The 12368-nt window shown below is 52.2% G+C and overlaps 1 protein-coding gene across 4 annotated transcripts; it reads right to left on the minus strand.

The window, feature by feature from the left end:
• Nucleotides 1-1144: 1144 nt before the first annotated feature.
• Nucleotides 1145-12116, minus strand: RPS19 (ribosomal protein S19). Of its 4 annotated transcripts, none has more exons than XM_032249318.1 (6): nt 11750-12116; nt 11195-11265; nt 10813-10913; nt 2648-2831; nt 2087-2141; nt 1145-1214 (listed from the first exon to the last, which is right to left on the minus strand). In XM_032249318.1, exons 2-6 carry the CDS (start codon nt 11263-11265, stop codon nt 1188-1190), a joined length of 438 nt encoding a protein of 145 aa, XP_032105209.1. In that variant the 5' UTR covers nt 11750-12116; the 3' UTR covers nt 1145-1187. The 4 variants fall into 4 exon arrangements, with proteins under 4 accessions (XP_032105209.1, XP_032105210.1, XP_032105207.1 ...); XM_032249319.1 differs by having other exon boundaries at nt 11594-11778; XM_032249316.1 differs by lacking the exon at nt 1145-1214 and adding an exon at nt 1336-1484 and having other exon boundaries at nt 2026-2141.
• Between the last annotated feature and the right edge of the window lie 252 nt (nt 12117-12368).

The raw sequence follows: 12368 nt of genomic DNA on the forward strand, positions 1-12368 counted from the left end.
ACTTCCTATTTTCAACACTTATGACTTAGATTTGGGGACTGCCAACTGGCTGTCCACCAGCAGAGCCACGGCTCTTCATGGCATGTTGCCCAATGGGGAGTTAGCAGGAGGAGGTGAAGGCTCAGGGGAGTAAGGTGAACATGGTCACACAGGATTAGGAAGAGTTGGGATTTAAACTCAAGTAGTTTAAACTTCAAAACCCAGGCTTGGCCCTTTCCAGGAAATGGGTCAGATCCCAGGAATAACTTGGACAGGGGAATCCTGGGAGATATTGGCCAAACCAGTTTAATCTTCCCAACTGGGTGCAACATCAGGTCACAGCAGGTCCCAAGAGCTTCTTTCCTGTCTTGCCCACTGGGTGGTGTTGGGATCTCCTGCCCTGATCAGGTGCCCAACCATGGTGGAGACCCCATCGCACTTTGCTGTGTAAGCCAGTCACTGTGGAGGACTGCTGAGGCCATGCAGCCCCCGTGTGGCCACCCTGGGAGCTGCACTTCTGCACAGGCGCCTAGCAGGCTCCGCTTCCACCGGCTTCCTGCCACTGCCACACTCAGGAGGCCCACTGCCACTCAGATGCAGAGTGAAGGCTCAAGGACCATCCAGAACGTGCAGGCAGCACAGGCAACTTTGCGGTGGAGGCTCCCTGGTGGCCTGTCTGTGCTCCACCTTCCAGGGAGAAGCATGAGCCGTGGACCCTCTTGCTTTCCTCCAGCAGAAGCCACCTCTGCAGCCCATGTCCAGCTAAGCGCACAGCTTACTGCCCTCAACAGCTCACACAGCCGTCCTTTCTTACTTTCTGAGAATTGCAAAGACAGGATGTGGGGGAGTCAGCCATGAGGGCCCCTAGGTCCTTCCTCCAAACCCAGATAGGAACTGTTTGACTGGGGAGGCCCTACTGGCTGCCAGGTACACAGCCACCTAGGCACCCTCACTCAAGGGAAGGGAGGAAACACTTCTTCATGCCCCCAAAGAGCAACCAACCAAGAGACCCAGACCAGACCAGGCGCAGTGGCTCACACCAGCACTTTGGAAGGCTGAGGCAGGAAAATCGCTTGAACCCGGAAGGCAGAGGTTGCAGTGAGCTGAGATGGTACCACTGCACTCCAGCCTGGGTGACAGAGTAGACTCTAAAGAGACCCAGACGAGGATTACGAATGAGGCGATTTATTAACCCAGCATGATTTGTTCTAATGCTTCTTGTTGGCAGCTGCCACCTGTGGGAAAAGATGGAAGAGTAAGGTCAGTCAAGGGGGCCTCTGCTGGGGCACTTTGTAACAGCTACCTCCTACCCACTAGAGGTAGGCACCCGATGTGTGGTCTTAAATGAAATGCATCCATCTCATCTAATTCTCACTGGGTATTTCCCCATTTCACAGACGTAGAAGGGAGTGGTGGAGTGGAGTCCCACTGCCATGTGAGAAAGCAACATCCAATCACCAGCAATGATGTGCCTGCCAAGCCCCTCTGCCTGGAAGAGCTTTCTCCTTCCAGGCAACCCCAACTCCTAGAAGGCTAACACCTTCCATTCTTTTGTGACACTTGACTAAGTGACTAAATACTCCAAGGCTCCTAGGAGGCCTAAGTCAATGCTACAGAACTGAGTTCACGCCAGGCCCTAGGAGCTCCTGCTGTACTCCTCACTACCATGCTTGACATGGCCAAGGGTAGATTCTGGCCACAGGGAGGCCAAGACAGGGAGACTGTGGCACCAAAGGTGTGGCCATTCTGCCCCAGGTGTCAGCCAGCCAGGATCTGAATGGAGGCCTGGGTCCTGAACCAGCCCTGGCCCTTATCTCCACCTCTCCCAAGCAACGGATGTGATGCTCAGTAAGCATGAGGACTTCAGGGAACACTGCAGGCTGACCTGGGAAGAGGGGGTCATCTGCGGATGCAGCTATGTGCTCCGCAGATGCTCAGTGGCACCTGGGCTGGAGTTTCCTCCAAATTTCTAAGCAGCACCAACAGGAAAAGTCAATCAGAACTGCCCTTTTTCCTGTCCCTGGGCAGTCCTCCTGACCCCACCACCACCGTGGGCTGTGCCCTCCAGGAGGAAATAATTCTGGCCCTGCCCCAATGCAGGCCTCACCTGTCCGGCGATTCTGTCCAGATCTCTCTGTCCCTGAGGTGTCAGTTTGCGGCCCCTGTGGGGAGGGAATGGTCATGCAGGCCCCAGTGAGCACAGGTCATGTTCTCAGCCCTTTCTGGTTTTGAGCTAGGCTTCTCAAGAAGGCACTTGGCTGTGAGACCACCTGCCGCTAGCCAAGTCTCAGTGAGGGCCCTAGTCAGGTGCATTCTAACGAGCTGGGGGCAGTAGTGGGAGCCTGCCTGGGAGCTGATGGGGTATCGTTTGTGCAAGCATTAGATCAAAAGCCCCGAAAAATCAATTGGGAAAAGTTAACGAGCAGGCTAATGAAAGCGGACAGTCGCTAAATTACCTTCCTGGAGCCTGGGCTAGTCAGCCAGAGAGGTCAGGGTGAGGCCCCTTGCTGTTCGCTTTTCTGCAGAATCCCCTCTTGCCTGCCTCTGGGGAGAGGCCGGAGGGGCTGGGCAGACTACGCAGGACCATTTGTTGGGGAAATGAGTTGTGGGCACTGATGGCCCGGCCCCAAGGCTGCTCCATCAGTCCAGCCCTGCCCACCCTGCTTACCCATCTTGGTCCTTTTCCACCATTTTCAGCCCCTCCAGGGCTTGGAGGACCCGGCGGGCCACGCTCTTGGAGCCTCGGCTGAAGTGGCTAGGCATGACGCCATTTCTCTGACGTCCCCCATAGATCTTGGTCATGGAGCCAACCCCAGCGCCACCCCGGAGGTATAGGTGTCGCGCTGTGGAAGCTGGGGATAGTGTGAGAGGGCGATTTAGGGTCTTGATCAAGGTCTCATATAAACAATTCCATGTGTAAACAGCCAATTCTCACCGTTTTGTAAGAAGGGAAACTGAAAACACACACTAACACCCGGAAACTGACAGCTCCCTCTCTGTGTCCCCAACCCCAAACAGCCCTGCACCCTGGGTGGGCACTCCCACCTCTGCAGGGCCAACTTCTTTAGTGGTTACTGTCCCAGCAGCACTGCTGTTGAATTGAACCTAAGATATGTACAGGTAGGTCACAGCCTACCTGTGACCATCTCCATGGGCCCCAGAGAAGCAGGAGTGAAAGGACCTATTGCCACTCTCTGGGCAACCAGTCTGGAGAGAGAGAGCTCAGGATAACAAGGACAGGGCAGACACTGTGCAGTGGATGCCCCCATCTTGGAATGTGTACCAGCCCCTCTGTGGACACGGGGTTCTTGTTCCTAGACTGGCTTGGGCAAGTCCCTGTTCCATCCCAGCCAGCCTCCTTGCCTGCAAGGAAAGTTCCCACCTCCCCAGAAACACTTGCACGGTTCCACTAACTGGAGCACACATCAGCCAGGCCCCATGCCAAGGGCTTTTCTGTGTCTCCCCTGCACCTCACCTTAGGGCCAGGAGGTTACTGTGCGGACTCAATGAGTGTGTCAAGTGCTATTTTCCTTTACAGGGAGTGAAACTGAGATGCCAGAGGGTACTCAATGGCTCCATGTCACATAGTTCTGGAGGCACTGCCCTGTCCTGCCATTGTGATCCATGATGCAAGAAGTACCCAGAGTTCAGCCATCACATGCTTCTGCCTGGCTCTGGAGCAGAGTCTGATTTATCCCTGGGACCCAGAGACCCGCAAATTGGTCAGAGTCTGCTCAAGTGACTTCTTTCCTCTAGTTCTAAAGATCAAGTGGGGGAATTTGGGGATTCTTCCAGTTTCCAAGTGCCAGGCAGCAGTGTTTTGTGTGGGGTGGTAGGCTGCTCCTGGCCTCCTGCTCCCTGCTCAGAAATGGTTCTTGCACACCGCTTGTTCCTAGCCCCCTCCTGCCCTGAGATCAGGTCCAGATACAGCCAGCCCTCTATAGCCACAGACTCAACCAACGGCGGATCAAAAATATTCACAGGAAAAAAATCCACACAATTAAAAGCAGTGTGACAATTACTGTATTAGTTTTTTTCCCCCCCTTAAGACAGGGCTTCATTCTGTCTGTCACCCAGGCTGGAGGGCAGTGGTGTGATCACAGTTCACTGCAGCCTCAAACTCCTAGACTTAAGCAATTTTCTTGCCTCAGCCTCCCAAGTAGCTGGGACTGCTGTCTGGCCTCTATTAATCTAGAAGTAATCTGGAGGTGACTTACTATATATGGGATCCGGCCAGGCATGGTGGTTCATGCTTGTAATCCCACCACTTTGGGAGGTTGAGGCAGGTGGGTGAATCACCTAAGGTCAGGAGTTTGAGACCAGCCTGACCAACATGGCAAAATCCCATCTCTACTAAAAATACAAAAAAATTAGCCAAGCGTGGTGGCGCATACCTGTAATCCCAGCTACTAGGGAGTATGAGTCAGAAGAATCGCTTGAACCTGGGAGGCAGAGGTTGCAGTTAGCCAAGATCATGCCACTGTACTCCAGTCTAGGCGGCAGAGTAAGGCTGTCTTAAAAAAAAAAAAATATGGCCGTGCGCGGTGGCTCACGCCTATAATCCCAGCACTTTGGGAGGCCGAGGCGGGTGGATCACGAGGTCAAGAGATCAAGACCATCCTGGTCAACAAGGTGAAACCTCGTCTCTACTAAAAATAACAAAAATTAGCTGGGCATGATGGTGCGTGCCTGTAGTCCCAGCTACTCGGGAGGCTGAGGCAGGAGAATTGCTTGAATCCAGGAGGCAGAGGTTGCGGTGAGCCGAGATGTGCCATTGCACTCTAGTCTGGGCAACAACAGCGAAACTCCGTCTCAAAAAAAAAAACAAAACAAAAAAAACTACTACATGGGACGATCTGCATAGGCTACATGCAAATATTACTTTTTTTTTTTTTTTTTTGAGGCAGGGCCTCATTCTGTCACCCAGGCTGGAGTGCAGTGGCATGGTAACAACTCACTGCAGTTTTTTTTTTTTTTTTTTTTGAGATGGAGTTTCGCTCTTGTTACCCAGGCTGGAGTGCAATGGCGCGATCTCGGCTCACCGCAACCTCCGCGTCCTGGGTTCCGGCAATTCTCCTGCCTCAACCTCCTGAGTAGCTGGGGTTTACAGGCACGCGCCACCATGCCCAGCTAATTTTTTGTAGTTTAGTAGAGACGGGGTTTCACCATGTTGACCAGGATGGTCTCGATCTCTTGACCTCGTGATCCACCCGCCTCGGCCTCCCAAAGTGCTGGGATTACAGGCGCACACCACCACACCCAGCTAATTTTTGAAGAGACCCATTTTGCCATGTTGCCCGGATGGTCCTGAAATTCTGGGCTCAAGTGATTCACCCATCTTGGCCTCCCAAAGTGCTGGGATTACAGGTGTGCGCCATTGTGCCAGCCCCAATGTTATAGCATTTTATATTAAGAGTGAGCTTCTAGGCTGGGCGCGGTGGCTCAAGCCTGTAATCCCAGCACTTTGGGAGGCCGAGGCGGGTGGATCACGAGGTCAACAGATCGAGACCATCCTGATCAACATGGTGAAACCCCGTCTCTACTAAAAATACAAAAAATTAGCTGGGCATGGTGGTGTGTGCCTGTAATCCCAGCTACTCAGGAGGCTGAGGCAGGAGAATTGCCTGAACCCAGGAGGCGGAGGTTGCGGTGAGCCGATATTGCGCCACTGCACTCCAGCCTGGGTAACAAGAGTGAAACTCCGTCTCAAAAAAAAAAAGAGTGAGCTTCTGTGGACTTAGGTATTAGGGTTCATCCTGGAACCAATCCCTGGCTGATACTGTATAACCATGGTCTGCAGGGGCTAAGAGCACAGCCCTGCTGCTGTCTCACCACCTCTGCCATCTGCTCACTTCTATCCCCACCTCACCCCGTGCCCTACCCCCTACCCTACTGCTGGGTTATAAGTATCCACAACAAGGACCACTTGGTATAAGCCACCCACCCCAATCTTTCTGCCAGAAGAGTGACATCACTGGAAACCTCCAACCTTTCAGACCAGCTCGTATGTCCAGCAGCTGCTGCCATCCCTCTGCGCTCTGTACCTGGCTGTGCTCTGGCTCTGGGTAGAGACCTGCTCTCCCACTTGAACTACAGTATCCAGGACTGGGAAAAGCAGGGTAGCTTTTCCTGTTACCTTGCTTTTCTCTCTCTCCCTCTCTTTTTATTTTGAAGGAGTGAAGCAGTAGTTATCTTGTTTTTTAAGAGTAAGGCACACTCCTAAGCAGAGACGCCCAGAGAGGCTGTGTACCAGAAATGGGCACTCAACCTCAGTCTTGTTGGGTTGCGACCAGCACCCAGAGCTCAGGCCAGTCTTGGTGTGGACACAGCCAAGCTCTAAGCTGTCAGATTGACAGGGGCTTGAATACCAACACTGTTCCTCCTCAAGAGGGACACAGGACACACCTATCTATCCTCAAGGTGGTTCATGCTATGGTAACAAAGGAGACACACAGTGACTGGCAAAGAACAAGCTCTCAATAAAGCCTATTAGGTTCTCTAACAGAGGCTTAAAATGTTTCTTACGGCTGTATAAAAACCTTTTGGCAAGGAGAACAACCTTGGTCAGTTATTATAAGCTCCTCCCCTGCCATCTCAGTTCATGCTAATTATTTTTTCTGACCCACTAGAAGGAAGAGGTTTATTAACTTTGCAAATTGGAAATGCAAGAGCTGAAATACCGCGTTCTATTAAAACACCCTTTTCCTCACCCCCTAGAGACCCAGGTTCCAGCCCCACCTCTTGAATTGGGAGTTGCACAAATCCAGGCCACCCTAACTGGTACTTATGAGAGCCAACTGCAAGCAAGGTGCTGTCACAAATGGTTTCTTCTGCAGTTCCTCCAGACTAGAAGCCTTTTGCTCTTCTGCTGTGTGAATTCTTGGGATGGCAACCCACTCCTCTCAGGAATCCCTTGTCCAGGAATCACCCTCTACCTGGAACTGCAAAGGAGACCACCCCTCTTCACTCTACTGTGAGTTCATGGTCAAGGGAGAGCTGCTGTGTGTTCCTGTAGACCGAGAGGGGGTTCCCTCTGCACTTGGGCATAGGGCAGACCAGCCAAGCACAGTTTCTCAGGAGTCACCACAGCTCAGCTAAGTTCAGACTGGTGGTTGCATCCTGACCTACTGAGTCAAAGACAGGGAAGAACTCCCCGCCAGTACACTCTGGCTGACCCTCCTCTGCCTAACTTATAAGAAACCACTTCTGGCCGGGCGCGGTGGCTCAAGCCTGTAATCTCAGCACTTTGGGAGGCCGAGGCGGGTGGATCACAAGGTCAAGAGATCGAGACCATCCTGGTCAACACGGTGAAACCCCGTCTCTACTAAAAATACAAAAAATTAGCTGGGCATGGTGGCGTGTGCCTGTAATCCCAGCTACTCAGGAGGCGGAGGCAGAAGAATTGCCTGAACCCAGGAGGTGGAGGTTGCGGTGAGCCGAGATCGCGCCATTGCATTCCAGCCTGGGTAAAAAGAGTAAAACTCCATCTAAAAAAAAAAAAAAAAAAAGAAAGAAACCACTTCTTTGACCTTGATTAATCCCTTAACTCACTTCTGTGACACCTCCTAGGATCTCATTCTTTCTACTATCTTTTCAATTTTTTAACCTTATACGAAAATTAACTCAAGAATTCTTTCTACTGTCACAGCACAAGTGGGTGCCCAGCCCTACGCAGGAGCCAAACATGGACCAGCCTTCAACCTACAAGAAATGTTTTCAGACACCCCAATTCAGCAGCTGCTCGCAGACACCCACCAAAACACCAAACTGGACTCCCACATCTCTATCTTCAGCAGGTCTTTCAGAGAATCAAGACAACAAGAGGCTTGTCCAGCCAAGCACAGTGGCTCATGCCAGTAATCCCGGCACTTTGGGAGGCTAAGGCAGGTCACCTGAGGTCAGGAGATGGAGACCAGGCTGACCAATGTGGTGAAATCCTGTCTCTACTAAAAATGCAAAAATTTGCTGGGCATGGTGGTGTGCACCTGTAATCCCAGCTACTTGGGAGGCTGAGGCAAGAGAATTGCTTGAACCCGGAAAATGGGAGGTTGCAAGTGAGCCAAGATCATGCCATGGTACTCCGGCCACGGTGACAAAAGCGAAACTCCATCTCAAAGAAAAGAGGCCTAGCCGGGTGCAGTAGCTCACGCCTGCCATCCCAGCACTTTGGGAGGCTGAGGTGGGTGGATCACCTGAGGTTGGGGGAGGTTCAAGACCAGCCTGACCAACATGGAGAAACGCCATTTCTACTAACCATACAAAATTAGCCAGGTGTGGTGGCGCATGCCTGTAATCCCAGCTACTTGAGAGGCTGAGGTAGAAGAATCACTTGAATCTGAGAGACAGAGGTTGCAGTAAGCTGAGACCACCCCCTTCATGAAGACCCATGGTGACCATCCCTTGAACGTCAGTGAGACCAAGTCTTTCAGTTCTTCCTCTACCTTGTCCCTTATACCACTGCCTTGGGACTTCTTACTCCTACCGCTCCACTCCATTCCCAAACCACCCCCTAGGAGGGCCCCATCTTCTGCCATGGACCTCCTTATTCCCAACCCCCGAGATTAAGACCTGTCCACCACACACTGGTTCCTACATGCTTCCATATTTTGGCCCTGCTCAGCAGGGCCACAGCCTCAGCACACTTTAGCTTCAAATATGAGGGGGCTGTGACTTCACCTGTCCACACATCAGCTTCCTCACTGGTAAAACAGATCAGTCCCATGACTAGTATAAACTGACTGCCAAACTGGGTGGAACATATTAAAACTCTAAAATAGAGACTGGTAAACTCTGCCTATAACCCCAGTGCTTTGGGAGGCTGAGATGGGAGGATTGCTTGAGCCTGGGAGTTCAACACAGTGAGACTCCATCTCTACAAATAAAAAAAGTTAGCTAGGCATGGTGACTGGTGGGCACCTGTAGTCACTTAGGAGGGTGGGACGGGAGGGTCACTTAAGCCCAGGAGTTAGAGGCTGCAGTGAGGTATAATTGTGCCACTGTACTCCAACCTGGGTGACAGAGCTAAACGTTCTGCCACAACTACAACTCTGCACCTGTGTACACTATGTAGATAATGTGGTTGTGGCTGTATCCCAACAAAAATATACACAACAGGCCTCTAGTCTACACACAACCATCCTGTGCTACTAGGGCAGCTGGACAAGTGAGGTGGAAAAGGGACCTTTGTGGTACTTCCTGTGATGAAGGCCAGCAGGCAGGGAGAAGATGCACCTTCTGCCTGAGGTTTCCAGGAAGGGACATGGCGGGCTGAAAGGGGCCGCAGCAAGTCTACCATGACCATCAGGTGCCGCTACATTTATTATCCAAGGGCTTAATCCCATCTCTTGTTAATCCCACCCTATGTTGAAACAAACAAAAACACACATGAATAAAAGACACACAGAGTCCTATTTTGGGGTATCTGATAGCATAGCATGCGTCTTCACCCCAGATGAGAAAGGCTATTAGATTATTTTTCCTAATCCTAGATCCAAAGCTGCCCTGACCTACTGACCCTTGAGGCACTGCCAAAGCAAGATGGGGGGATGAGTGGAGGGGACATGTTTCTTCCAGACTTTGTCACTGCTGTGCACCCAGGGAAGTCAGCTTCTCTTCATTAGCCCCACATTCTGTCTAAAAAGAATAGTGAGTGGGTGATATGCCATCAACCCCACCCACCTTAGCAAGTTCATCTTTCAGTCCTAAGAGGCCGCAGCTGAGTTACGTTGGTCCTCTGTGCCCACTCCAAGGCCCCATGGCCATCTGAGGCACAAGTGTACCACAAATCCACAAAATGCTTCTTATTCCGAAGGGCCAAACAACCTGTACCAAGGTCAACTCTTTTCAGGGTCATTCTGAAGTTTTGCTGATTTCCAAACCCCGCTTCCCACCTACTTCCTATCTGGAGACAAGCTGTAGTCATGAAATATAAGGTTTAAGATTAGAGAGGCCAAGGCCCCTTAGCAAAGGTCCACTCTGAGGCAGTCGCCTCGACACAACACAGCACTGCCACCGCCCACCGTGTTAGGTCTTTCTGAGGGTGAAGATTTATTGAGTACTGAAATGCCAAGACACATGAAAACTAACACTAGTTAGGGGCCGTACATACATTTATTACTGTACATTACTGTATTATTACTAAACGTAAATTATTACTTTAAGATCGAAAAGAGACAGGGCTGGCACAAGGTCACAGGGTGCCCATAAGGTCAGGAAGTCAGGATTTAAAGCAAGTACTAACCTGGCCACACCTCCAACCATTTAGTTAGAAACAACCTGTTAGAGACATGAAGCAGGCTAACTTGACCTGAGCAATTATAAAAGGCAGCTAACTTTTTCTTAACTACTTTGCAACAGACATGTTCTAAACACTCTTGATTTAAATTCATTCAATCCTTACAATTCTCTCGGTACTGGCACAGTAATTAGCCCCATTTTTGGGATGAGAAAATGGAGGAACAGGCAGATTAAGTAATTTGCCAGAGTTGACACAAGCAGATGTAAAAGATGGATTCAAACCCAGGGAGTCTGACTCCATGTATGTAGGAAGGATTAAACCACCTATAAGCAAAATATAAACATTCATCTGTCTCTGGTTTCCCTTGAAGCTCAAAGCCACAAGTCCTCCTCTCACAAGGCTCTTAGAATTGCATAAAAACTTGGAGTATCAAGTTATTGAATGTCCTACCACACAAAACATGTGGTGACACAACCCAACATTTCTCTCCCTCTTGGGCAGGGGCCAGGAAAGAGCTCATAGGAGACAGGTAAGTATGGTTTGTGCCAGGGGTCACCCAGCTCCCCACTCTCCAGCCAAAGACCCAAGTTCCTCACCAGCTCGCGTGTAGAACCAGTTCTCATCGTAGGGAGCAAGCTCTTTGTGCTTAGCCAGCTTGACGGTGTCCACCCATTCAGGGACTTTCAGCTTCCCGGACCTAAGACCAAAACAGTAAGAAAACCACGATTCAGTAATCTCCACAAACTACCCCACACCCCAAATATGCCCTCCCTTCAACATAACCATGGTTTATGAGGTGCCTGATGTGCCCAGAGTACAAAGAGAAGCTGGAACCGCAACCAAGCCAGGCCTAATGCCGAAAGGAGCCACAGAAGCCCCTAACAAGTCTCCCCTGCCAGCACCGGCAAACACTGGGCCCAGATGGGTAGACCAAGGCGACAGCCTCCACCCGCTTTGAACCTCAGTCCCCAAACTCACTTTTTGAGAAAGGCTGCCAGAGCTCTGACGAACTCCTGCTGGTTCACGTCTTTTACAGTAACTCCAGGCATCTGCGGGAGAAGGTCACGCATGTGAACACAGGCCTAGCGGAGACGACCGCCAAGGGCCCGGACCCCACCCCACTCCTTTCGCTCCAAGGTATCCTAAACCAGGGTACCCCGTTACTTCCCAAGGCCCCTTCAACGACTGGCCCCGGCTCCTGCGGGTCCGAAGGAGCTCACTGACGCCCACGGACTTTCTGGGTCGCACGAACACAGCCCGGCTCCCGCGTGTGAAGATCCTACGCAACCTCACTCCTCAGCCCCGGGACTCCGGACGCCCCACGCACACCCGCCACTACTCCCCCGGGCCCACGCTCAGCTCCCGGACGGCGCTGACCGGGCATGTTCGGGCCTGCCGCTCGCACGTGGCCGCGGCTCCAGGGGGCGGGACAGGCCCGCACCGGTCGCCTCGGGGCCCTAAGGCACGCGCTCTGAGGCTGCGGCTTCCAGTCCTGCCGCCCCACTCATGGTCCGATTCGGAGCACCCGCTTACCGTGCGGCCTCCGCGCTGCCAGCCAGGGGAAAGGGAGCGACGGGGTTTCCCGGGCGCACAAGTCGGGCTTCGGGTCTCGCGAGAGTTCTGAAAGTTCGCGAGAGCGGGGGGTAAAAGCGGAGGCTCCGCCTCTCTCAGGGCGAATGTGGCTTCGTCCCCGCCTAGAGGGGAGGTTATGTATTGAGGGGTGGAGAGGTAAAGGGCAGGGCCGAGGGGTCGGGCTTGGAGGCCAGGTTTTCCTCCCGCTTTTCCTTCTCCCGGAGTGTAATAGAGGATAAGAGCTCCTGTCCCGAGATGGGGGAACTTGGTTTCGTTTGCGTCGTTCGTGACTGGAAGGAACAGTGGTGGAGAAGACTATGATGGCAAAAATACAGGGCAGGTTGGGTGGGCAGCCGGCGCCCTCAGCGGAACAACCCCTTTTCCGGGTGGAAGTGGCTGTTCTTTGACAGGAAGTGGGAGTAGTAAGGGCGGAACTGTGACGGGGAGCCTAGGGGAAGGGCGAGGAAGAAATGTGGCTACCATTTTCCGTCCTTCACCGCAAGCAGTCGCGAGAGTGGGAGACGGAAGCCCCACCCTTCTCAGGGCGGAAGTTGCTTCAGCACCACCCGGGCGAGCGAAA

This window comes from Sapajus apella, unplaced genomic scaffold (assembly GCF_009761245.1).
Source record: "Sapajus apella isolate SASKATOON/1434 unplaced genomic scaffold, GSC_monkey_1.0 scaffold68, whole genome shotgun sequence".
Classification (NCBI taxonomy): Eukaryota; Metazoa; Chordata; class Mammalia; order Primates; family Cebidae; genus Sapajus; species Sapajus apella.

What these genes read in the sequence shown, in the direction of transcription:
- RPS19 (XM_032249316.1), bottom strand. Translation starts at nt 11,265, where the DNA reads ATGCCTGGAGTTACTGTAAAAGACGTGAACCAGCAGGAGTTCGTCAGA. An exon ending in GTGGAAAAGGACCAAGATGG is followed by an intron (nt 2,142 to 2,647) that starts GTAAGCAGGGTG and finishes CCCTCCCCACAG; the next exon opens with GGGCCGCAAACTGACACCTC. An exon ending in GGAGGGCACAGCCCACGGTG is followed by an intron (nt 1,485 to 2,025) that starts GTGGTGGGGTCA and finishes GTTGCCTGGAAG; the next exon opens with GAGAAAGCTCTTCCAGGCAG.